Raw genomic sequence first — 26,469 nt, 5'->3', positions numbered from 1 at the left:
TAAAATCCACACAGGACATCTGGGCTCCAGGCACATAACTGAATCTACAGGCTTGCTTGGGGCAGCCAACCATTACTGAAGGTGGATAGAATAGTTAAATCACAACCACTCAGCAGACTTGCCCAAACTGCAAAGACATGGGAAGGAGGAACACAGATTTCGGACAGCGGTGATGTCTGGGGTGAGAGGGAGAAAACAGAACAGGTCCAAGCTTCAGCTATAGCTGTAAGACCTTATTACTTAAAAAAAAAAAAAAGGGAAGAGAAAGTCTGAAATACACACAGCAGGGCCAGGGCCTCTGCCTGTTGGTTATGTCAGGTACCATTACTTTAATATTTTGAAAAGAAGGAAAAAACAAAATACAAAGTTGATCTCATCTATAACCTTCAAGAGGGTAAACAGGATTTATTAACAAGATTTTTCTCTTTTTTTCCTTTGTTTTTTTGTTTGGGGTGATGGCATAAGTAAATTTCTAAGACTCAGGCAAGCCAATGGCAAACTTTGGGTTTATAATGTTTTGGTAATAATTTTACTAAAATAAAATTCTAAGAAACCCAAGATCTCAGCTCTGGGAAACCTGCTCCTCACATGATGGCTGTGGGTGGCCCGCCGACGCTGGCTTGTCCCTCTGCAAGACGGTGCCTCTGATTTGCAGGACTTTTCAGGCTGAGGAGGCCTCCGCTTTTTATACTTGAGAGTTCCCAAGAAAACCTCGGAGGGAACTGCTCTAGGGGCATGCTATAAGTCAGACCCGTGAACGTGCACACAAGAATGTGGGGTGGGGGACAGAAGTTGGCACTGCTGAGGCCTGCTGTTAGCTTAATACCCACACAGTGATGTCCACGGCACTCTCCTCGGTTTAGTCACAGATACAAGTGCCACTCACAAGAAAACTGAGGAGGACAGGGGATGGCTCCTAATCCCTGCCCCCACTGCACAAGTCTGCCAGCTTGTCCAATCTCTTCACCGCATTCAGGTTGCAAGTGCTCCAACCCTTCTTCTCTTGGGTTAGCTCAGCTAATGGTGTTTTCCCTACCAAGGAGTGTAGAGAATCAAGAGAGGCCATTCCAAGAAGACATCCCTGGAATCAGAGCACCCTCCCACCTTGGAAATCACTGGCACACTGTGGGGATAAAGAGCCTGTGTGGCTTGCGGGGCTCTGGGGCAGAGGACCTGGGAGCAAGGCTCATTACCCATTTCTTCCAGCAGAGTCATCAGCCTGAAAGGAGCACTCCTCAACCAGAAGGTCAAGTTCCTTCAATCCCACACAGAATGCTAATGGCTTCCCCTAAGCCTGGTTTATGCAGAATTTGTTCTTGGTCTCATGTGATTCCCTCACAGCCTACTCCATTAGAGATTTCAGAGTTACAAGAGGTTTCACTGAATGGGCAAACTTTATCCTCTTCAGTAATTAAATTTACAGACCTTGTGACTTAGTTCATCTTCAACATAAAACTTACATACCAACACTGATGAAATATTAAACCATCTCTCTCAGATGCACTGTGTGTTGGATTCACAGCCATCTTCCCCATGTCTCCCTAACAGTCAAGTCTGGTGGCTTCCTTCTGATTAATTCTAGTTTTTGAGCAACATTTTGCTGGTGAACTGGGTAATCATCAGGAATTCGTGGCATGCCCAGGGAAGAAAGTAAAGTTAGCTTCATGAATGGCATGCCATTAAGCTATGCGCCTGGTTCCATAAACATTCAGGGTGCTCAGCCAGGGCTGCTGCCTCTTCCTAATTATCCCTGATCCTGAAAGATAGGACTTGTCAAAGAAACTCCCAGAAACAGCTTTCCTCCTGACAGCCACACTACGGGCTTAACAGATCTTCAACTTGGCAACCTCTGGCTGCCTCAGACCCTGGTGACCCACTTTGGACGCACTGTTTACAGGCTGCTTCCCAAGAGCCGCTCACATTCCAGCAGGAGGGTAGAAGCCCAGTGGTACACAGTCATGTTCCAAAGCTCCTCCTCAAGGGCAGGTGAGCTGTGAGTAGCAAGCGTTTAACCAGGAGGTGCAGCTGTTAAGCCACTGTCAGGGTGGGTAGACCTTAAAAATCTAAGAGGCTCCAAGTGGTCCCTTCCTGCCACTCTGCTAAACCTTAAGCCCAAATTCCACTCTTGTAACCTTGAACCTGTCACTTCAGCAGACCATGAAAATAAATGTCAACTGGGCATATCTTTCAAGAAAAGGAAAGACTCTATCCAGGGCTATGAGGAACCAAAGAACCTGACAGTGGCATCTCACAGAAATGAGGTGTAGATACAAATATTCAGAACTAACAATGACTTAGGCAGAGGGTAGTGAAGAAAAATCAGTCTTTAAATCTGCTATGTCGACAGAAGATTATACACTTTGGTAAAGTATCAGAAGAATGACAAGCAAACAAACCCCTGAGTATCTGAAGATTTTTAAGACTGTTGACATTCTAGGAAACAGCCATGGCTCAGCCTTTCAAGAGTCCAACTCAAAACTCCCAGGGCCGTCAGGCCTGGGGTGGACTGACTGGCCACACCTGCAGCTGAAAAGCACAGAATGGAGAGAGATCCTGGAGCCCTATGGAAGAATCTTCTAAATTCAGTTGTTTTCTGAAGATTAGCTAATTTAAAAATAAGAATTATACTTTATTCAACCCCGGCCTGTCTCTCCTAGTAATCTTAAAGTTTCCCCTTCGAAACCGGAAAAGGATTGTATCAAAATTCTGCTATGTGAGAAGCATTTTCAACGCTGAGCCATACTGTCTCCCGCAGAGCTGTAGTATCTCCCCACCCTAACACTATTCACTCATCCCAGACCATCCCCCTCCAGCAAGGCTCTCATGGAAAGGAACCATGCAGAAGGTCTGTGGGCTGAGAAGTCTCCAGGTGCTCAGGCAGTTGATGGAAGAGTCTTTCCTAGGGAGGGAGGGAGGAGGCCTAGAAAAGTCTGAAGAGTTGCCCAGTAGTGAATACTGACTGATCAAATTAATTCCCTATGCTCTGCCTGGAATGAAAGGAACCCACCTGGCACATACCAGCTTTTAGACAGAGGGGTTGGCTTCCTCTTTGGATAAATCTAAAATTCTGCAAATCAGGTATCCCCTATGCAGGCCTTTCTCTGCCCTTTTGAACAGTATTTTAGATCAGCCCCTAGCTAATGAGTTGTCAAACTAGATCACGCCTGCCTGCATCTGTTCCAAGGCTGCTGATTAAACAACTCTAGGGAAAAGAAACCATTATCCTGTTCAGTGGAAACCTCAAGTGATTATCTTGGTACAGCATGCCTGCCTTGGATAAACAGCACAGATGGGAAGCAAGCTGTCCACTCCAGAAAATCACCTCCCATGGGCAGTGCACCGTGGTGTTCTGATTCACGAGAAAGGTACTCTGGTGGTCTGAAGGCTCTTTCAAAGGGCCCACCACCCTGGAGCACAGCCCACAGAATGGAAAAGCCTAGCTCCACATCTGGGATAAGAACAAAGACACAAAAAGCCAGCTGATAAGGCCCATCTCTAGTCACACATTGACAGGAGGCTCTGCTGTCTGTCATACAAACCACAGTGCTGGCACTAAAGACATCTGCAATGATGGAAAGCATCAGACACTGGCAAAAGGACTTTAACCAGAAGACTTTGAGACATGTAAAGAAAACATTTTAAAAAGAAGTATATGTATGTTCATATGGTACAAATGAATGTGTGAGGATAGCCAGGAAAATGGTGAAAAGATAAGATGGGCAACAGGCATGGTGGTGTACACCTATAGTTCCAGCTACTAAGGAGGCTGAGATGTGAGGACTGCTTGAGCCCAGGAGTTTGAGTCCAGCCTGGGCAACATAGCGTGACTCTGTCTCTAAAAAAAAAGAAGAAAAAAAAAACAGTAAAGGGACTAGGCCTACCAGATATTAAAACATAGTATAAAGCTATAGCAATCAAAAGTTTGGTATTGGCATGTGGCTAGACCAAGGAAGAGAACAGAGAACCTATAGGCCTAAATTCGTATGTAAACTTGATATATTTCTAATATGTAGGAAAAAGATGAATTTAATAAATGGCATAAGGATAACTCAAAATATGACACAGGCATATTAAAAATGAGATACCATTTTTACCAATCAGAGTGACAAAGATGTTTCTACAAGTCTAATAATAAACTGTTGATGAGGGTGAGGGCAAATAGGCAGAACAAATTTGTATAATTTCTATATGGGGTGATTTAGCAATACCTACATAAATTTTCAAAGCACATAATCTTCAGTCAGTTGTAGCAACTTATCTGCATACACTTACACTGCACACAAACACTGTGCAGTGCATTTTCAAACTGCTGGTCACAATCCACTAGTGGGTCTATGAAATAAGTTTAGTAAATTTCAACCAAAATTTACATAATATCAGAGTGCCTCACATGCAGTAATGGTAAACAAGGTTTCATGAAACTTCTGTTACTAGTCTGAGTACTGGGACATGATGTAAATGTGTGTTTTTATTACAATGGGCCCAGATTTAAAAGGAGGTTTGAGGCAGGGCATTCACACTTGTAATTCCAGACTCTGCAAGGCCGAGGCCAGAAGATTGTTTGAGGCCAGGAGTTCAACACCAGCTTGAGCAAGAGAGATATCCTGTCTCTACTAAAAATAGAAAGAAATTAGCCAAGCAACTAAAAATATAAAAAAAAGAAAAACAAAGAGAGAAAGAGAAAGGGGGAGGAGAAGGGGGAGGGAAAGGGGGAAGGGAAGGGGAAGAAGGAGGGGAAGGGGAAGGGGAAGGAAAGGAAGGAAAGGAAGGAAAGAAAGGAAGGAAAGGAAGGAAAAAGAAACTGCCAACAACAAAATACCAGCAGGACAATGAGAAAATCAAACCATGCCTAGGGACTTGCAACATTAAGTGACTGATCCTCAATAAAGGGTCTTTATAAGGCTAATGGAATGATTCCTACTATTTACTTGAAAGAGCCCTTAAATATCTTCTTGGCTGAACCTGTTGCAATAATAACTTATCACCCTAACAGTAAGACCTCTGGGTTCTCCTGGCCAAGGACTAACTTACACCACCCCACCCCGGCCCATCAGCTCCCCTGACAAAGGTCCCTTGTCTGGGTTCCCTACCTTGCCATCAGAAGCAGTGTTAATCCGGTAGTGATACACCCTCCCTTCATATCTCAGCGAGATGGACCTCTGGCCAGGACTGCTCTCGCTCTCCCGCACCAAGAAGCTGCCATTGATCCCACTGCTCAGCAGATACTCAGCGGCATTGCGGGACACCGGCCCATGGTACCAGGAGTGCTTTTCCAGACTGTTGACTGGTGTGATGTAGTTGCTTGGGACCCAGCCCTGGCCATTTTTGGTTTGGGCTTCGCACCATTCCCCATTGTGATTGTAGCCTAAAACTCGGAGCTTTTCACCTTAGGAAAGAACCGAATCAGATAGATTAGCTTTAAAAACCAGCTTTGTTCTTTTTCATTCATTCTTGTATGATTACTAAAAATCTGCAAATCGTAAATACTGGTTTCACTTTTAAAAGTCCACATAAAAACATGCATTTATAAGAGTATAAGAACACATTTATATATATGAAGCTTCCTGTTTGTACTTAATAAATGGGTAAATATATAGCCTCAGTTTGCATAAATCTATTATGTTTGCTCAAGTGTTCTGTTCCTAACATAAGGAAACTTTGGGGGGAAGAATGTCTTTAGGGGAAAAATGTGTTTTCAGTATTTAGACTAGCTATTCTTTTCAACATAAAAAAATAGAGCAAGTTCTGTTTTTGTTAAAGATGTCTGTGCAGTAATTCTCTTTAAGGAGAGGTGACTGCCTTACAAAGATGCTGTCATTGTTTTGGATGTCTCTGCATTTCAATCTTAAAGCTTTAAAAGCTGCTCTTTGACAAGCAGAGGGGGTAGCAAGTCAAGCCACAATTCCCCGATTTCTGTCTCTTGAAATCACCACTTGCTGCCCTCAGTCCTTTTACCTTTAGTTATGCTTAGGGTGTTGTCCCCACTGGCCACAAAGTCATACAGTGCAACAAAAAGGTTGGGGTCATTTTCGCTGGGTCCAGCAAGAAGGTTTTCTTTGGAGTTCCAACGAGCAGCTTCACTCAGACCTTGGGGCTCAAAGTCAGATGCTACTGGCCTCTGAAGGGCTTCTGGAAGAGAAAGAGGAGAACAGGGGAAAAAAAAAACAGGAAGAGGAAGAATTAGAAGAAAAACTTAGTTTTACTTTCTGGAGCAAAAAAGTCTGTGTATCTAACATTTTATATTCCTAATTTATTTCATTTTTTAATATCTGTATACAGTATTAATAACAAAGATGGTTTTAAAAAACAAAAACTCTTCCTTAACCAAATCTTGTGAAAAACACCAAGTATTTTCATTCCAAGGAGGTAATTACTATTCCCAAATAGTTTAAGCTTTTAAAATGCATTAATTCAACATGAATTTAGTCAGAAAGGGAAATAGTCCATCCTCACGTCTTTGCCTTTGTTTAAGATATAGAGCAAAAGTTTCTTGCTTTAAGACATTTTTACATTTCAAAGTTAATATATGCACATAACTTAAAATCATAAATAGTACAGAGGGGCTTAAAATGAAAGGCAAACATTTGCTATCATGTTGCCTCTGTACCCTTGGAGGCTACAGCTGTTTTTATGGTGATCACCTCTACCTCTCAAAATATCAGCTCCATCACAGCCCCTGACCCCATCTCTCCCAGGTGCCACCCCAACTGGTACCTTCCTATTCTCAGTGACAGACTTACACTTTTCCTGTCTATTCTCCCAGCCAGAGATAGTAGCTCTCAAGGACTTACCGCACAAGATAAGGACATTAACATCTCACTCTTCCCCCACCATGCCCACTCTTCCCAGCTTCCCCCACCATGCCCACTCTCAACTGTGGTCTTCTTTACTTTTTTGTTTTTAAAAAGAGTCTTGCTCTGTCAACCCTGGCTAGAGTACAGTGACGTGATCATAGCTTACTTCAACCTCAAACTCCTGGGTTCGGCTGGGCACGATGGCTTATACCAGTAAATCCTAGCACTCTGGGAGGCTGAGACAGGAAGATCACTTGAGCTCAGGAATTCGAGGCCAACCTGAGCAAGAGTGAGACCCTCGTCTCTACTAAAAATAGAAAAAATTACCCAGGCATGGTGGTGCGTGCTGTAGTCCCAGCTACTCAGGAGGCTGAGGCAGGAGGATTTTTTTTTTGTCTTGCTCTGTTGCTCAGGCTAGAGACCCCTGGTGTCAGCCTTAGCTCACAGCAACCTCAAACTCCTGAGCTTAAGTGATCCTCCTGCCTCAGCCTCCCAGAGTGCTAGGATTACAGGCACCTAGCTGTTCTTGACAGTTTTTAAATCGCCTTGTGAAAACTACTAACAGTTTCTACCCTAATAATAAAGTCTTCCATGTTTTGTCTATAAGAGATTCAAAGTTGGAAACCAATCAACAGCTCTTATATTAGAAAATGTATGACTATTGTTCACTACAGGGCTAAATAGTTTATTATTTTTTCCTTAAGTTTCTTCATTTCTTTCTTTTTCTTGAAGTGTGCTCTAGAATTTCTTTTTTTTTTTTTTTTTTTTGAGACAGAGTCTCGCTTTGTTGCCCAGGCTAGAGTGAGTGCCATGGCGTCAGCCTAGCTCACAGCAACCTCAAACTCCTGGGCTCAAGCAATCCTGCTGCCTCAGCCTCCCAAGTAGCTGGGACTACAGTCATTCGCCACCATGCCCGGCTAATTTTTTGTATATATATTTTTAGTTGGCCAATTAATTTCTTTTTATTTATAGTAGAGACGGGGTCTCGCTCTTGCTCAGGCTGGTTTCGAACTCCTGACCTCGAGCAATCCGCCCGCCTCGGCCTCCCAGAGAGCTAGGATTACAGGCGTGAGCCACCGCGCCCGGCCTAGAATTTCTTTATGATAATGACAATACACAGAAGGTTTCTTCCGAACCAGCAAATCCACTCAAGTAGATCTTAACAGTTGAGGAACATTATGGAGTGAAATCTGAAATACTCATTTATGGAAACTACAATAAGAAATCAAACTTAAGGGAAAAAAGGAAGGGTGGAATTCTAGTTTAAAAATAATACAAGGATCTACCAAGTCTTGAGCCAAACACAAATGGTAACAAAACAATGTGTTTTAGTTTTTCCCTTCTATGGATTTAGAGGATCCTCAAATGTCTTTTCTTGGACAATAATATCCCTTTCAGTGATGAGCCTGATTCTGCATTTACTTCAAAAAATCCCCACTGGATGCACTAGTACATTTATTGCAGCATAATTCACAACTGCAAAGATATGGAATCAACCTAAGGGCCCATGAACTGATAAGTGGATTAAGAAAATGTGATGTATGTGTATATATACCATGGAGCACATTCAGCGCTAAGAATGAAATAATGTCCTTTGCAGCAACTTGGACGAAACTGGAGGCCGCTGTCCTAAGTCAGGGGTCCCCAACCTATAGTGAGTTGTATAATTATTATTTCATTATATATTACAATGTATAATAATAATAATGATAGAAATAAAGTACACAATAAATGTAATGTACTTGAATCATCCCAAAACCAACACCCTGCCCCAGTCCATGGAAGAACTGACTTCCATAAAAACAGTCCCTGGTGCCAAAAAAGTTGGGGACCAACTGTCCTAAGTGAAGTAACTCAGGAACATAAAAATAAATGCCACGTGTTCTCACAAGTGGGAGCTACACTATGGCTACATAGGGGCACACAGACTGGGATGATGGACATTGGACACTCACCAGGGGGAGGCTCGGGTGGGGGAGGGATGAAAGTTACCTATGGGGTACAATGTACACTACCCATGTGTTGGGTACGTCCAAAGCCCATACTCCACCACTATATGAGATGTACGTGTAACAGAATTCAATGTGTACCCCCTAAATCTACTTAAACAAAACAAAACACTGGAGACACCTAAGACACCTGAGGGACTAAGCTAACCTTCCAGAAATATGACTAGACAATTTTCAGAAATGGACATTTCTCTAAAAGAGTTCATTGGAATAAACTAATAGAACATAAATAATAAAAGTCTGCCAATTCTAGCTTTTGTACTACTAACTAAAGTAAACCTTCAGGAATTGTTTTCCTAAAAGAGTATATCCCAAATGACGTTATTACAAACACTTGGTAATTTCATTTTATGAATTGTGAGGGCAAAGATAATTTCAAGGAAGAGGGTCTTATAACACTGCCATCTCCTAGAATGTGAAAGAAGCTCGGTAATGTGTTAGGGTCCCTGTTCTCTGAGTATTTATTTACCCTGGCTCTAAAAGTATACCTAGTGCCAGAGATTGATCAGTTAACCCAAAAAAGCTGGTTAAAGCAGGGGAATTGTTTTTTATTAAAATATGTGATTCCCCCACTCCCACCTAGTGCATGGTGGATTGCTAGGGCCAAGGACTGTCCTTTAGAGTGTGAGTATATGATTAGAGCCTGAGGTTGTCTTCTGTAAGTCCTACGCATAACGCATCACCTCACTTCTGGCTTCAATTCCCTGCAGGTGGAGGGAGAACTTAGAGCCATTCACTATGCATTCCCACTGCAGAATCTTTCTAGATTTCTACAATCCACTCTGATCATTTATAGTTGGCCTTACGCCTAATTCTACAGCAATTTTTTAAAGTTGCCGTCCTCTACTGAGTCTTTCCAAAGCATTCATCTTAATTTTCATAGAAACAATTCTCTTTTCACACTTGTATTTCGTTGGTTTGGTATTAACCAAGTAATTACAACAACAGACATATCTAAAATAAACAGGGCTTGGAAACAAACACAACTGGCTCTTGGCTGACAGGAGCAGTGAGTGGCAGCCGGCAGAGGCAGGGTAGCTGCTCTCTCTCCTGTGTGCCATGGGGACTAGGGAAGCATGTTTTATAAGGAAGTGGACAGTGCTGGTCAATTTAGCAAGTCAGTCAGGTGGAAGCCAGTCAAGAGCTTCTATTGTCATTATATTAAGTAAAACTGTCAGGTAAAGGATTCTTAACATAAAAGGATTTTTATGTACCAGCAAGAAAAAGATAAATCTCTCTGCTATGGAAAAAATAGATAAGAACCATGAATAAGCAATTCACAGAAAATTAAAATTACCATTAAGCATGGAAAATGTGTGAACCCTTTTTAATAATTAAAGAAATGCAATGGCTGGGCACAGTGGCTTACACCTATAATCCCAGCACTTTGGGAGGCAAAGGTAGGAGGATCACTTGAGCCCAGAAGTTTGAGACCAGACTGGGAAACACAGCAAGATCCTGTCTTTACAAAAAAAAATTTTTTTTAAAGTAGCCAGGTGTGGTGGTGCCTGCCTGTAGTCCCTGCTACTCAAGAGCCTGAGGCAGGAAGACTGCCTGAGCCCAGGAATTCGAGGCTGTAGTAAGCTATGATAATGCCACTGCGCTCTAGCCTGAGTGACAGAGCAAGAGCCTGTCTCAAAAAAAAAAAAAAAAGTAAATTCTTGGTCAAATTCTCAGATACATTTTATTTTATTTTGACACTGACAGCCAGTGTGAGTAAGACTTTAATGAAATGGGCACTCTCATACAGTGTCCGTAGTAGGTATAAAAATTGCTGTAACATTTTAGAAGGGCAACTTGAATGTGCACCAAGAGCCTTTAAAGGATTTTATACTCTTTGATTCGCCACTAGGAATTTATCCTAAGAGATCTACACAATGATTTGTATACACTGATTTTAAATAACTGCACAGAAAGGAAAAGTACAAAATATCTATCAGTATAAGATAAGTGAATATATGCTCCATCTACAAAACAGAATATATTCACAAAGTCACTCAAAATATTTTTGGAAAAAATACCTAATGGCTTGGGAATATACTTATAATAATATATTAAATGTTTATATTATAATCTAGTATATACAGGATGATCCCAATTTTACAAAAATTGAAAAAACAGAAGGAACTTCACCAAAATGTGAATTGTAGTTAACTCAGGATTGTGGGACTATAAGTGTTTAAGTTTCCTTTATACTTTTATATATTATTGCATATTTCTCACAATGAATGTGAATTATTTTTATTATCAGAAAACAAGTATAGTAGCTGAGCTCAGTAGCTCACGCCTGTAGTTCCAGCTACTCCAGAGGCTGAGGGGAGAGGACTACTTGAGGCCAAAAGTTCGAGACCAGCCTGGGTGATATACCAAGACACCATCTCAAAAAAAAACAGAAGAAAAGTAAAAAAAATTATCATAAATAGAAGCCAACTAATGCTTATTTAACTGATAAATAAACATGGAAAAAGCACGCTAAGGAAGGGGGGAATCTCAAGCTGTCCTGAAAAAGTACTTGTGCGTTTCTCTCTCGTGTCTCAACCTCGAGGCTGTGAGCATACAACTTTGGCAGACCAGGCCCACACAGGAAATTAAACCAAAGTCATGAATACAGAAATGCTTTTCTTCTCAAATGCCATTTGACCTCTTCTATCAAACATTCTGCAGCATCTGGATTTGATCAAAGTTACATAATCAGGGAAGTGGCCTGGAAAACACCTGGAATAAGCAGAATACAGATACCCACCAAGAGGTGACTATGAACTTCAAGTGTGGGTTAGAGTGGGACTGTCCCTAACATGTAGACAGATGCTGGGAAGTTTATGCAAGAGGATGAGGCCTTAGTTAGGAAGGAAAGGGCCTCCCACTGCTTCTCAGCTCAACAGGACGTCAGGCAGTCCAAGGCAGCCTCTGATTCTCCTCTCTAGTTCTTCCTCTATTCCACAAATTAATGACCAAAGGCCAAAGGGAAGTATTGCTCATGCATGCCTCTGGACCGAGACACTGAAATGCAGCCACAGTCCAACACCAAAACCTTCCAGTCAATTCCCAATCCAGGCTGATGTCAAAATTGACTCACAGTGAACAAATGCCAAGTTACTTGCTTCATTTCATAGTGAACTATGCTCGTCAACTTTAAAAACGATCACAGCTTACAAGGCCAAAGTTGCAGAATGTAGTTAAATCTTTCTTGCTTAACAGGAACTTTCTGCCAGCCCCATTGTCAGGAAGTTAGACCCCCAAAAGAAGCCTAACGGCTTCATTCAAAAAAAGTCCCAAATACTCCCCTCTCTTGTTCTTCCAGCAGATCTTTTGGCTGTTGTTAAGTTTTGGGGAATAAATTTTACCATCTGCTATTCTTAAAATTTTTTAGTGAACATTTTCTGCAGCATCTTTTCTGAGTCATATTTTAAATTTAAGATTTGGATCTTCAAAAGTACCTCTCACCCCATTTAAAACCCTTTTGTTATTTCAACATAATGTTAACAAAAAGGTTTCTACCCACCAAGTAAACTCAGGAGGCATCTATCCACTAAGTCAAGTCATTAATTAGCCAGTTGAGCACCAAGAATGGTGATATGTAAAAATGCCTCCAAACCACTAAAAAGATATGATGCTGGCTATAAGAGTGTATCTAATTGTTTGAAAATTCAGTAAACCAGGCCACAAAATTCACTGGATCTGTGCATGATTAACTTGTTTGGAGAAGTATTCTAAGAAATGGTTTGAGTCTTTAAAGCACAATTTAAAGATTGTTTTATATACAAATTAATTCTCTCTCAAAGTTGTGAGTCACTGATCAAAAATGTTTACGAATGATTCTCTGATACTGCGTATCTGGTCTAGACTTCCAGGGGCTACTGCTGCTGAACCGGACACTAGGAAACAGAAAGGGAAGAAAGATGCTCGTCCACTGCAGTGGCTGGCTACTTCACAGTCCCAAAGGGCAGACTTCATCTCCAGGAAAAACATCCAGGGAAGCTTCTCATCTTCCTGTTGGCACTTGTGCCCAAGGTCATAGTTCCCTCTAGAGCACAGAGAAGCCAGCTCCACGGCACTCATTACTGTCCACACTGTGGGCTCTCCGGAAGAATGTCTGAGACATTTCAGTGTGGGGAGGGGCAAGAGGGCAGGGATGTGTTAGACGTGACAAACATTCCCCTTAACTTTTGCTCACATTCAATTATTAAACCCTTGCTGCTTTATTCTTATTTCCTTTGTGGGTACTTCAGTACCGTCCTCCAGTTCAAGGAATCTATGTAATTTAAAAATCTATAAAACAGATCCCTCTAAAAAGAGGGGCAGCTTCGTGTTTTATTTCATACTCTGTTCCAACTGATGAGATCATGCTCAGACTGTTCTCAAGTCAGTTTATAACAGTCTCATACAACTTTTCATAATACGAGCTTAGGGGAAAAGTATTACTTCCCACAATTTGAACTTGATGAAAGTCATCTACTTCTACACGGTCCTTTATTTTGTAATTTACACCTTCACACAGAGTAGTTAAAATTATTTTTTTAAAAAAACACAGCCTTTGCATTATCTTCACACACTGAACAAAATTTTCGCAGCACCCTAAAACCCTGTGTCCACCAATGGGGAACAAGCACAGGGCAGGGTGGTGATGATGCAAAGATCATCATGCACCTCTGGTCCTTGTGGGAGAAACACAACTAATGAAAACTTACACACACTCAGGTCTAATAGAAGACAAGTGCTGTCTCATGGATGAATTTATAAACTGAAGAACACAGACACTGAGGGCCAAGAGTTCTGAGGGGGCAAGCTCACTTGGGTGAGGAATGGGGTGGACCCTGAACAAGACAATGTACTGCAAGAGAAGGAGGACTAAGCAAGAATCCAAGGCCAGCCTGCCACACCAAGGCCACTAAGGCTAGGCTCCATACGTATGCTATGCCATGGACCCCTCTGGTGGCAGGTGATAGCTGGGGGCTCTTGCTCAGAATGAAGCTTGTAAATGCATAAAATAAAATACAGAGGACTGCAAAGGAAAACAATCATACTAAAAAAACAGGTCTCAAAAAGCCAGCCATGGTGGCTCAAATCTATAATCCCAGCAATTCTGGAGACCAAGACAGGAGGATTGCTTGAGGCCAGGAGTTCGAGATCAGCCTGGGCAACACAGGGAGATCCCATCTCCAAAAAATTTTTTTTAAATAGCCAGGTGTGGTAGCTCATGCCTGTAGTTCTAGCTAGTCAGGAGGCTAGGGTGGGAGGATCACTTGGCAGTTCAAGGCTGCATTTAGCTATGATTGCACCACTGCACTCCAGCCTGGGTGAGCTCCTGCCTGAGCAAGATTTGTCTCAAAATAAATAAATAAATTTTTAAAAAGAAATAGTCATGAAGATATTTTAAAAATTAATTTATGATACAGTGCTTATTAATGCATAAAATATGTATTTATTAACACATTAAATAACAAATCTAATAGTAACTACTGTCATTTCAAAGTAATGATGAGTATAAATAATCACAGCTGTTACGTGATATGAAAATCTCTGATTTCTACTGGACAAACAGTCACAAATACTGCTAATATTACTGTGGTTTGTGACCTATATTCTTAAAAAGTGAAATGCCAAATTTTAGTTAGAGGTTAATGAAACGAAGTTTCATTTTTGCCATCCAAGGACATGGAGCCCCTGAATTCGATCCTAGACTCCAAGGGCCAGGTGAGCAACTCCTCCAGCACTAGGGAATTAGTTCAGTAAACACCAGTCATCTGACAGGGAGAAGAGCCCAAAAAAGAAGGCTGGTATAAATTAGTGATAAATTTAAATTATGCAATTTTCTTTAAAAATAAATGCAGTTTTATTACTTTCCACTTATGGGCATTATAGGCAGTAGATTAAATAGGTTTCTAGAGAAAGCTCCTTTAAAAAATAAAGTTATTTAAACAAGTACAAGGTCTAAATATTTCCCCTGGAATCTTTTTATATTACAATGTTCTAAGCCAGTCAATTTTAAATTCTGTCCCTATCAACAGTCCAAATATTAACCTTTCTGAAGATATACGGTCCCCATGCCCCTTCCTCAACCAAAAAGAAAAAAAAGGGAATTTTGTATCACCTTCTAAGAAGCTATTGTCAAAAAGTTTCCAATTATTAGAAGTAGGGTAATAAAGCCCCTCATAAGTGGAGACCCCACCATCTCCAAAACCATGCTGCACCAGCACTCATGCCTGTGCCAGGACTGGGGCTGGGAGTCGGCTCCAGTCTGTTCCCACCCCACATCTTGGCACTGCTCCTCCTAAATCGCTCATCGTTCCTGTCCTCTCCATGCCCCACCACACCCTTGGCTGGTTTCCCCCCTTTGACCATTCCACCTCCACTCCCTACTATCAGAGCCATCTTTCTAGAATGCAGAGCTAACAAGGTCACTCTCCTGCTTATAATCCCCTGGAGATGGCTGTCAGCCAAGGGCAGAGGTGAGCACAGGCTTGGGAGGCAGCCTGCCTGTCGATGGTCAGTTACCACTGACCAGCAGTGTCACCTGGGCAATGTTTGGAACATCATGTGCCTTGAGGGGTAGTTGGCAGTTTGCAGCTAACATGGGACACACTGCTACTAAGCATGCATCGGCCCTCAAATTTTGGTTGGGGTTGTCATTCCTACCACCACTTTAGGTCTGAGCTCCTGTAGCAGGCACATGAAGCCCTTCAGGATCTAGGCTGGAAGCTTCTGCCCCATTTCCTTTTCCATTCCAGCCTCTCCAGACTCGGTGCAGTTCCCCTGACCCCCCCCCCTTTGCTGCCTCTCCTGACTGCACCTTGACAAGTGCCATTTACTCTCCCTGCCATGCCCTTCTCAGCTACTCCTCTCCTCCTGGCCTCCCCACTTCTAGGAAACCTCTGGCTGGCCCTTCCTCCTCCCTGCCACCTCATTACTTCTCCTTCATCCCATTTGGGTACTTGTTATCTGTCTCTATTACCACCCTATATCCATCACACAGTAAGGATTCTGTATAGTAAGTGTTGGCTCAGGGCGGGGCGTGGGATGGGTAGGTCTTATTCAAATCTCAGCACCACCATGTGTTGAAGATGTTAATTTCTGAGCCTGTTTCTTGACTGTGTAATAGGGCAACAATGGCATCAGCCTAGCTGCACTGTCAGGAAGAACTTCTGCTCTTATTGTTGTCACCACAATAATGGAAACTCCTTTGGGGCAGAGACCAAGTCTTCTTATCTCAGAGTCCTCAGCACCTGCTCAGTGCAATGCAGCACACACAGCACTGATCGGGGAGCACCCTGCACTTGCTTGTCTTTAGCGGCAAGGTAAAATACTAAGTCATAACTGAAAAAGTTCAGCTTAATAATCTGTTAACACCTGATAAGAACAGCAGCAATGACAGTAAGGACGAAAAACAAATGCAACCTGACCAGGAAAGCCTTTATAAAGGCCTGGGGAATGCAATGATTTGTTCTGAATGAAATATAAACCAAGGCCAAGATCCTCAAACAAGGTGAAACTAAAAATTTCTCTGTACTTTCAAAAGAAACAGGATTTGATACAGACTCCTAACAGGGAGACAGCATGGTCAGATCCCCGATGTCTCCACAAAAGGTTCCAGGAATCCCTGCACTGGCCACAGATCCCAACTGTCCACAGTGAGCCTGCTAACCACACCAGCATTTTTATTGTCACAGGCTATTTGCAACAGCCTGAAAAGCCTCCCCGTCTGCTGCCAGCCACAGGTGGTTTAAACATACTCATTTCACATTGCTTCTTCATGAATGTATCTTCATGGACTCCTGGGTCAGTTCAGATCAGAGTCTCTGAACTTAATGGGCTCGCCAATGGCAAGCAAATTTCCCCAGACTGTCTTGTTAGCCATTAGTATTTTTACTGCTAATCTGGTAAAGTGAACATGCCCCCCCCCCACATATACCAAAATGGTATTTTGACTCCAAAAGCAATGCCAAATTCTATTCATGGCCCACCTTTAAATATAATTTTAAGGCATTCAATGTGTAATGCTTATTAGCTAAATTTGAGGACTAGTAAGATAGATCAGGATTAGGCCTCCACAGAGAATTTAAGCATAATGAGGTTAAAGTTTATACAACCTTGAGCTATCCTCCCACCTGGGCCCCCCAGAGTGCTAGGATTACAGGCGTGAGCCACCACGCCCGGCCTGTACAACTTTATATGATAGAATAATAGCTAATACTTACTGATCCTCTACAGAGTGCCAGTACTTTATCTGCACTGAATCCCTATAACCCTATTAGGTAGACTCTAGGCATTCAGGAGGGAAGGAAATGGAAGCAGAGAGGTTACTGGTGGGTCTTCCCTCTAGTTATCCATCTATCAGCTGCCTGTACATCCGTCTATGTCTCTCTCACAGTCTCCTGCATTACCCCCAATCTCACCTTGCTCTTTCTCCTCCTCTGGATGTCTTTCTCTGCCTCCTCCTTGACCCTCCACTTCTGTCCCTCTTCTCTTCCTTCTCTCTCAACCCTTCTCTCTTTGTGTCCCAGTCCCTGCTTGTATCTGCCTCTCCTGTTTCTGTCTCCCCTCCTCCTTCTCTTCCTCTCATTCCCATCTGTTTCTTGGCCTCTCCCTATCAGTATTCCCATCACCACCACACAACACACAAATATAACAAAGTTATCTATGGTGTGTATTAAGAAAAAAGGATTTGAAAACCAATTTCTAGAGATTAACAACTCTCCTCTCATCTGAGGACAGAATTATACACTCAAAAGTAAAATAATTTGGCCTGGCAGTGGCTCACATCCATAATCCCAGCCTTTGGGAGGCCTAGGCAGGAGGAACCTTTAGGAGTTCAAGAACACCTGGGCAACATAATGAGACTCCTATCTCTATATAATAATAAAAAAATTTTTTAAGTAACTAGCAAGCTATTCTTCCTAATGGCTTTAGAACTGTAACTCCACTATGGAAGCAAATAACAAGACTGACCATAAACTGATAATTGTTAAAGCTGGATAATAAGTACAAGGGAGCTCATTATGCTGTCTGCTTTTGAGATAGGGTTAAAATTTTCCGTTTTGTTTGTTTTTCCAAAGAAAAAACAAACTTAAGAATTTATTTTATAAATTGTTCTTCCATATGTTTAATTATGATCCACTCTTATGGAGGCAAAATTAAATTCTCTCAATGTCTCATTTGATCTTTAGATCTTATTATAGTTGTTGTTTGGGGTTTTTTTGTGTTTTTTTCCCCGCTTTGTTTTTGACACAAGGTCTTACTGTCACCCACGTATCATCACAGCTCATTGCAACCTCAAACTCCTGGGCTCAAGTGGATTCTCCTGCCTCAGCTTCCCAAGTAGCTGGGACTTAGGCATACATCACCACACCTGGCTAATTTTTTTTACTTTTTGTAGAGACAGGGTCTCACTATTGCCCAGACCTGAAGCAATTCTCCCACCGTGGCCTCTCAAAGTGATAGGATTAACAAGAATGAACCACTGTACTTGGCCTATTTAAAAACCTACTCACTGATATTTTTTCCTGCTTCTATTTTAAATCAGCAATTATACTAGCAAAATTATAATGACTTGGATTTACAAGGTAACAAGTAGAAAGATATTTACACTTTTCACTTGTTTGGAGCTGTGGAAATACTGCCTCTGGGGAGGAGAAATAAAATGCCAACCATAAGCCAATGGGAAATTTTCTTGCACAATAAAAATATTCACTATGGGAATAAGAGAGGATCAGAAGGAGGGAAGATACTTGTCAGCTAAAAACCAAGGACAGGAAGTATTAATTATATTCATCAAAAACAAACTTGGAAACAAACTGTTTCATTAACAACAAGAAAAACTATAGGTGGGTTCAGCTCAATTCCATTATCACTTCAGCCATTACAGAGATTGGTAAAGCCGCCATTTTAGACTGCTAAATATTTATTTAAAACAACAACAGCTTACATATACTGGGCTCTCTGCTAAACAATTTACATGAAATCTCTCGACAACTCAATGAGGTAGGGAGGGACTGCTGTAGGCCTTATTCTAGAAGTGAGAACACCGAGGCTTAGTCAGTGCCCAGGGTCAGCGAAAAGCACCAGCTGGCAGACAGGTCTAGGGCGGCTGGCTCCAGAGCTGCCCACCTACATCAGAGAATGGGACCCTAGGAACACTTGTGGAGGACATAAAACTGCCTAGACTCAAGGGCATCTTAGGGGAGGCTCGTGTCAAAATAAATACATACATTTCAAAGCTTTCCTTCAACCATCTCACAGGTCCTCAAACAATCCCCTAAGGTGTGCTGCACAGAGGACAGTCTCTCTGTCTCAGAGGTACGGAATTAGAAGCTCAGAGAGGTCAGACGAAAACTGGGATGCCTAGACTCCAAATGCAAAAGCACTGCCACCCAAAGTGACACAGGGTCCTTCCTCCTCCTCTTCTCTAGAAACCTCAGGGTGCTGGTGTGAGCAGTAAGTGAGGCTGTACATGATGTGCTAAGCGCCAGGGCCAGCCACATCATAAATGCTCCACAACGTTAGGCATTGTTAAGTAACCCAAATGAAAAGAACAGACTGGCCTTCCATCAGGTCACAGAGAGAGCCTCAGATTTTCTTTGTTACTAAACAAGGGAAGTATGATGACCTCAGGAGAGAGTATTTAGAAAGAAAGCATCAGCTTCTCCAAAGCACAAGTTCTAAAAGTGTATCTGTGTGGCTGGCACCACATAAAGCATTCACAGAGCCAACTGCTGAAAAGAAGCATTTAGAAGTGGGCCCTTAAAATAAATTTTGAAAGTTCAAGAAGAGTTCACTTCACAGACATTAGTCTTTGATTCCACAGTACAGAACTATCATGTCCACGTACACTATCCATGCACAATGTACGTAAATACAAACACATGAACAAATAAAAATAAAAAAAAAAAACAAGCAAAACCTGATTCAAAAGGTTACTGTCTATGTTTTTTTTCACATCTCCAGGGGGAAGGAATAATTAGAAAATTCACTATTCAAAGTAGACCAAAGATTATTAAACTAAATGTGGTCATGGGGAATAGATACTGCTGTAAACACACATTTTGACAAAGTTGGAGAGCAAAATTCAAATATTATAAATGCTTGTATAGCCATACACTATTCCTAGAGGGACACACATGAAACTCCTGAGTAACTGACTGCCTGTAGGTGGAGAAGCTACAGGTATTTTCACTAAATACCCTTTTATTTTATTTATTTTTTCTTTTTTTCACCTCTATAGCCAAGTGGATAAATACCCTTTTAGAATTTCTTATGTACAAGTACTTTTAAATACATTTTTAAAAAATTAATCCTACTGCTAAATGTAATCATTTTGCCACTGTCAGGTTTCTAGAAGAGAAAGACTACCCTTATTTTAGCAATAGTTGGGAAGTTTCTGAAAATATCATTTAAAAACTCACAGTGGGTTCCAAAGGAGACAAATAGTCACAGTCAGTAGAGCACAGAGTAGCCAGGAATGGGCTCTCCAGAGCAGACAGTATGAGTTCAAATCCCAGGGCACCCACTCACTAGCTCTGAGACCTTAGACAAGTTACCTAACCTTGTGATACCTCAGTTTCCTCATTTATAAAATAGAAATAATCATAAGGCTATCATGAGAAATAAGTATATGAGATCACAGAGAGTGCTGAAACAGTTACTTGGTACACAGTAAGCATTTAATAATCATTAGCGGCTGGGCACAGTGGCTCACGACTGTAATCCTAGCACTCTGGGAGGCTGAGGCGGGTGGATCGTTTGAACTCTCGAGTTTGAGACCACTCTAAGCAAGAGCGAGACCCTGTCTCTACTAAAAATAGAAGGAAATTAGCTGGACAACTAAAAATATATAGAAAATATTAGCCGGGCATGGTGGCGCATGATTATGCCTGTAGTCCAAGCTACTCAGGAGGCTGAGGAAGGAGGATCACTTGAGCCCAGGAGTTTGAGGTTGCTGTGAGCTAGACTGATGCCACAGCATCCTAGCCCGGGCAACAGAGTAATAATAATAGTTATTATTATTATTAGCTATCTTTATGTTTATCATTGTTTTTTTGACACCTAGGCCTGAGTAGCAGGTAGCATATATGATCAAAATACTTTTATGACGGAACCTTCTTTGAGAGAAAATGGAAAACTAGATCTTATTCAATTTTCTCCCTGACCTGGGATGCCTAGGACCCTGAGTGGGTGTCGATAAACACTGAGTTAGGATGTTAGTAAAAACGGAAAGCCTGGATTACTTATCTATTATATGTTGGCAACTGCTTTTCCCAAAAGATAAACAGCACTTCCAATCTTTAAGAAATGATCACTGAGGTTTATTAAATTCCCTCAACTACAAAACAATAATTCCATTTACTTTCTCTAATTAAATATAACAACAAAATAAGGAAAACTCATTAATAAGAAAGAATTCCTAGAATGATACCTTCCCAGATGAATCCTTAACCCAAGGCAGTCTGCTATACCAAAACATTTTGACACTTAAAAGCTTAAAAGTCAACATTATAATTCATTTCAAGACATGCTACACTAAGACCCTTTAGCTTTTTTTCCCAAAACAAAAATTAAACAAGCCAGGTATATACTAAATATCCAGTTTACTCCTAGGCCAAGCTGTGACCTAAACTTTCTTCCAGCTCTTACAAAAGTCTATTCATCTCTGTATTAGGCATCCATCCGCAAAATGGAGATGATAATGCCTAACACTAACTCGTTACAGATGTAAATGAGAATGTGTTCAGCATTTTTGAGCAACTTGGAAAAAATAAGTGATGTATTAACTTAAGATGATTTTAGCTGCTCAGATGCCAACTTTCAGGGACAAATAAACTATCTCCTCCCTCCAAATGTTGGACTTTGTGAGTCCACTCCATCTGGACAAGGCTTCTCTGAGCATCGAGCCCCCTGAAATCCCAGAGACGAAGGAGGATGATGTACACAACTTGCCAGGACAAATAGGTTTCGCCTATAGCACTGGCATATATGGTTTAAGCTGCATATGTGACTCCAGGCAGGCTTAGAGTTGGAAAAAAAATTAGGTTGGAAAATTAATGAAGCCTCTGTTTATTTCTTCATTTCTAAAAAGAAAAACAGTAGAACTTACAGCACTATAAAAGAAATCCCACTTGTTCTAAAGTGAGCTTTACATTTCTACTATTTTAAGTCCTACATGAAAACTACGGAAAAATCCAAGTATCATCACATCTCTTAAGTACAAACAGCCTTTCTGTTGAAGTTTAGGATGACCAGTCTTAGATCAATTTCATACCCTTCTGGAAGTGACAAAAATGACCACCACTCATTATCCTCAATTTTCCCTCCTCCCTTGTCATCTTATAACAGAAAACTAAAGACAAGCAACAGGAAAGAAAAGAAATTAAAATAAATGGAATTGAAAAGCATAGTGTTAGAAACAAGGCAAAACAAAAAGCTCCCTGCTTTAAGCTTTATTGAAGGAACCTAACATGAGGCCCCCCCCAGCCCCTACCCCAAGTAAGTACTCTCTGCTGGACTCATTCAAAATGCCTTCTTAAAATTCGGTGTAATTTCTCTTTCCTCCCTTGAAAAGAGACAGAATTCTTAAAACCTCTTCATGGTCTGTAGATAAGAATGGGGGTGGGGGAAGAAATCACTTGAAATTCTGTATCCATAAATGGTAGAGCCGTGTTCCCTTTGTACACGATACTTAATGGAAATCGTATGTTTTCACAAACACGGGTCGACCTTTTGGACACACAATTGCCAATTAATGGTGAAAATGCCACAACGTGGGCTCTCAAGGATGTTAAGGCCTGTCGAGTTCGCTTTTTCAAACTTTCTCGGGCAGTGTCCGCAGGTCGGGGCGGGTGCCACCGCCATCGCCACCAGCCACGCGGGCCTCCCAGGGTCAGCGCGCAAGGCCTGGGGACCCGCACCCGCCAGACTCGGCCGGCAGTGCCCAGGGGCCGTCGAGAGAAAGAGAAAGAAAGCAAGAGGGAGGAGGAAGGAGCCCGAGCCGAGGCCGCGGGAGGGCCAGAGGGCGAGAGCGCGCTGCGGGCGAGGCCTAGGGAGGGCCCGGCGGCGGGCGGGCGCACAAGGCTCGGGACCCGTCCCCGCGCCGGCCCCGGGCTTACCTTCCAAGTAACAGCTGGAGGACGAGGAGAGCCCCTTCTTGGATTTGCAGCCCACCAACTTCAAGCAGATCTCCAACATTTTCCCGCGCCAGTGGCGTCGGGGTCCGGCGCCCCACTCTCGGCTCAGGCCCGGCTCGGCCCGCGCGCCCCCCCCCGGGCGCCCCCGGCCCCGCCAGGCCACGCTCACCGCCGCCCCGCACGCCCGCGCCCGCCCTCGGCCGGGACGCGCCCGTTAACAAAGGGCCCGAGCCGGGCGCCCGCCAGGCCCGCCCCCGCCCCGCCGCCGCCTTCGCCTTCGCCTTCGCCTTAACCCCCTCCTGGCCGCGCCGGCGCTCCCCAGGCCCAGCCCGCAGCCTCGGCCGCCTGCAAAACCAAGCCGCGGCCAATGGCTATTTTAACAGGGCACGTCCGAGCGCGGCCTCGGGAGGCTCTGTCTCAGCGAAGGAAGCGCAGTCCTAACACGCGGCGGCGAGGAGCCTGGCGCCTCCCCGGCAGCCCAGGCCTGCTCGGCACCACTTTTGAAACTGCGCGCATCTCCACTGTGGCAAGGGACGTCCCCAGCCTACACCGCTTCTGGCGAGTTGCTCTGTGCGCAGTGCCAGGCAAACCCTAGGCCCCGAGAATACTGGAGAAAATGCAAATTCCTCTGGAATTACCAACACTGGTCTCATTTATGTTCAGCAAGCTTACTGTGATTAAGGCTGAGGCAGTGGGTGTCTGAGGAATGAACAGTCAGAGCTAGAAGCCACATGACAGCTACACAAATGCCAGACACATTGGTCAAATCACACATCCAGGCAATCCAGGCTATTCAGTTGAGAATAGAAGTGTGAGTTCAAAAGAACAGGAATTTAGTCTCCACAGTGAATGCTGGAGAGGAAGGGACAGCATCCTTTCTTTGCAGAGAACTTCTTCCTCTCCTTTGGTGAATGTCATGCGGTACCGTTTTTTAAAATCCATTTCATTGCTGTGTTGGGCTCAACTCTTTTATAACTCTGGCTAGGACTGATCATAGACAATATTGTAACATATTATAAAGTAGCAGTAATCACAATAATGTGTTACTGGCACAGACCCAGAAATCTAGATAGTGGGAAACACGGAACCCAACTACACGAAGTTAAAAATCAGGTAAGTTCTAACAGCAATAGTAAAAGGAAAATGCCACAACGTGGGCTCTCAAGGACGTTAAGGCCTGTCGAGTTCGCTTTTTCAAACTTTCTCGGGCAGTGCAAGCAGCTCGGGCGGGTGCCACAGCCTGATCGCCACCAGCCACCCGGGCCTCCTGGCATGGGATAATATTAAATATTATCTATTTAATAAATAGTATCAGATAACTAAATTACAACCGGGAGAAAATTTTAGTCTGCATCTTACAGCCATGAATAATAAGAGCTGACATGTATTGAGATCTTACTATGTGCCAGACTTTTGTGAGAAGCATGTTACATTCATTACTGAATTGCATTTACACAATGATCCTGTGAAGAAAATAGAATTATTATCCCAATTCTTCTGGTAAAAACTGATGCTCAGAGAAGTCAAGCACCTTGCTCTTGGTCCTACAGCTGGAAACAGGCAGAGATAGATTCAAACCAGGGCTGTATGGCTCCAAGGATCAGGCTCCTGACCAGTGGATTAGGAGCCACTTCACACCAAGAATAAATTCCACGTAGATTAAAGGATTGCATATCTATATCTTTGGTCCAATAAGTAAGGTTGTCATTACACGTTTCAGAGAAAGCCTTGGTTAAGAGACCCTGGCTAGTCTCTAGCCTACTCTATAATGACAAAAACCTGGGTATCTTCAGTATACCAGGAATGGTTAAATAAGATCTTTACTTAGGTATGCCAAAAATAGCTCATAAAAATTCAAGATTGGACTGGATGTGACTGGTGTATATCACAGGAATTCTCAGAGGATGTCATTAACTTTTCAGAGATGTCCAGCCAAATTCTGATCAGTGTACAAGATATATTTTTACTGCAACTGAGTGGACCTACTGTTAGTGTTGTAGTATCAGATCAGCCCTTATGAACCCCTAAGAAGGCACTGCCAGGGAAGTACCCTGTCATCTGGACACAGTGCTACAAGGCCACCAGGTGACAAGTGCAGTGACTCTGAAAGCTTTCTAGATTCTGGGCACACCGTCATTCTGCTGGACAGTCTTCATGTAGTTACTGCTAACTTGTTTAGTGTTGTCTTGAACCTTTCAACCTCTACATATAATGCCAAAAACAACATTTTAAAGGGTGTCACCAATACAAACAAGGCTAAAAAAATTACAGTATCTGTTTTGCTACCATATTAGAAAGTTTAAAGGTCTTGGATCAGACTATAATAAAGTCTTATTATAAAGCATTCAGATTAAAAGGCTACATTCAAATTGGCAGCTGAATGCCAAGAATTACATATTAATAGGCATTTTTGAAATTCTAACCATATCCTTGAATACCATCTATTAATATCGGCCCAGATATTTGTTCACATGTCCTGTACTTTACATTGGAATATAAGTTTATTTTAAAAAGCTAATGACTACTACTAACATTCTGCTCTTGAGTCTAAAATGACCTTATCCTCTTAAATCTTAAAATGAGTAATGCTTATAAACTGTGTCCAGATCTTTTTAAATTTAGTTATAAAACCATACATCAACAGGTCTAAGCAAAACACTGAATTAGTGACAATAAGTATTGAAAATATTGCCAAACTGTACACTAGCATATCAAACCTGACCTATTCTTTCCAGATCCAGCTTTTGATGCTTTTGAAACTCACTTGCAAGATATGAAATCATTCTGTTACAAGCAAAGGAGAACCTCAGTCTTTTCACCAGAGAGAAGTATGGCCCAAGGATTCCCTCTAATCAATCTAAAACATGAAACCCATTCATTAAAAAAATAAAAGAAAAAGAAAAAAAATAAAGAAATTAAAAAGGCTGTGAACTTGTTTGCTGATATATTACACTAGTTTAAGAAAGCAATAGGCTTTTAATGTGTACCTAGTATGTGCTAGAAGCTCTTACGCCTTACAACAATCTTATGAATTTTGTATAGTTTAATTCCATTTCACAGGTAAGGAAACTGAGGAGGGAAAAGGGGGAGACAAAGGGGAAGTACTCTGCTCAAGTTCACACAGCTATGAGACAGTAAGGTAGAAAGGCCTTGTACTTTGCAAAATGGCAGAAATTTTCCAACTTAAGTGAAAGGTAGATAATACAAGTAAGATCAGAGGTAGAAATAAAAATAAATAACTGTTGGGAAAACATATGTTAGAAGAAAATAATTCAAGGGCTTAGAGCTATTTAAGAATATTTAAAAATATTAAGAATAGGCCGGGCGCTGTGGCTCACGCCTGTAATCCTAGCTCTTGGGAGGCCGAGGCGGGCGGATTGCTCAAGGTCAGGAGTTCAAAACCAGCCTGAGCAAGAGCGAGACCCCGTCTCTACTATAAATAGAAAGAAATCAATTGGCCAACTGATATATATATAAAAAATTAGCCGGGCATGGTGGCACATGCCTGTAGTCCCAGCTACCAGGGAGGCTGAGGCAGAAGGATCGCTCGAG

General features: G+C 42.3%; 1 protein-coding gene across 5 annotated transcripts in view; it reads right to left on the bottom strand.

The window, feature by feature from the left end:
* ABL1 (ABL proto-oncogene 1, non-receptor tyrosine kinase) overlaps positions 1 to 26,469 on the bottom strand; it is a 131,396-nt gene that overhangs the window by 23,979 nt on the left and 80,948 nt on the right. For 4 of the 5 annotated variants that reach the window (XM_076009130.1, XM_012754511.2, XM_076009129.1 and 1 more), the window contains exons 2-3: positions 5,956 to 6,129; positions 5,091 to 5,386 (exon numbers count right to left, since the gene is read on the bottom strand). In XM_076009130.1, coding sequence (XP_075865245.1) covers positions 5,091 to 5,386; positions 5,956 to 6,129 — 470 coding nt within the window. Of the gene's footprint in view, positions 1 to 5,090; positions 5,387 to 5,955; positions 6,130 to 22,899; positions 23,138 to 26,469 lie in introns of those variants that run through there. The other variant, XM_012754512.3, reaches the window with a different exon arrangement.

The sequence above is a fragment of the Microcebus murinus genome, chromosome 12 (assembly GCF_040939455.1).
Source record: "Microcebus murinus isolate Inina chromosome 12, M.murinus_Inina_mat1.0, whole genome shotgun sequence".
NCBI classification, from domain to species: Eukaryota; Metazoa; Chordata; class Mammalia; order Primates; family Cheirogaleidae; genus Microcebus; species Microcebus murinus.
Note: the sequence above shows the minus strand (reverse complement) of the source record. Positions and strands in the feature narration are given on the sequence as shown.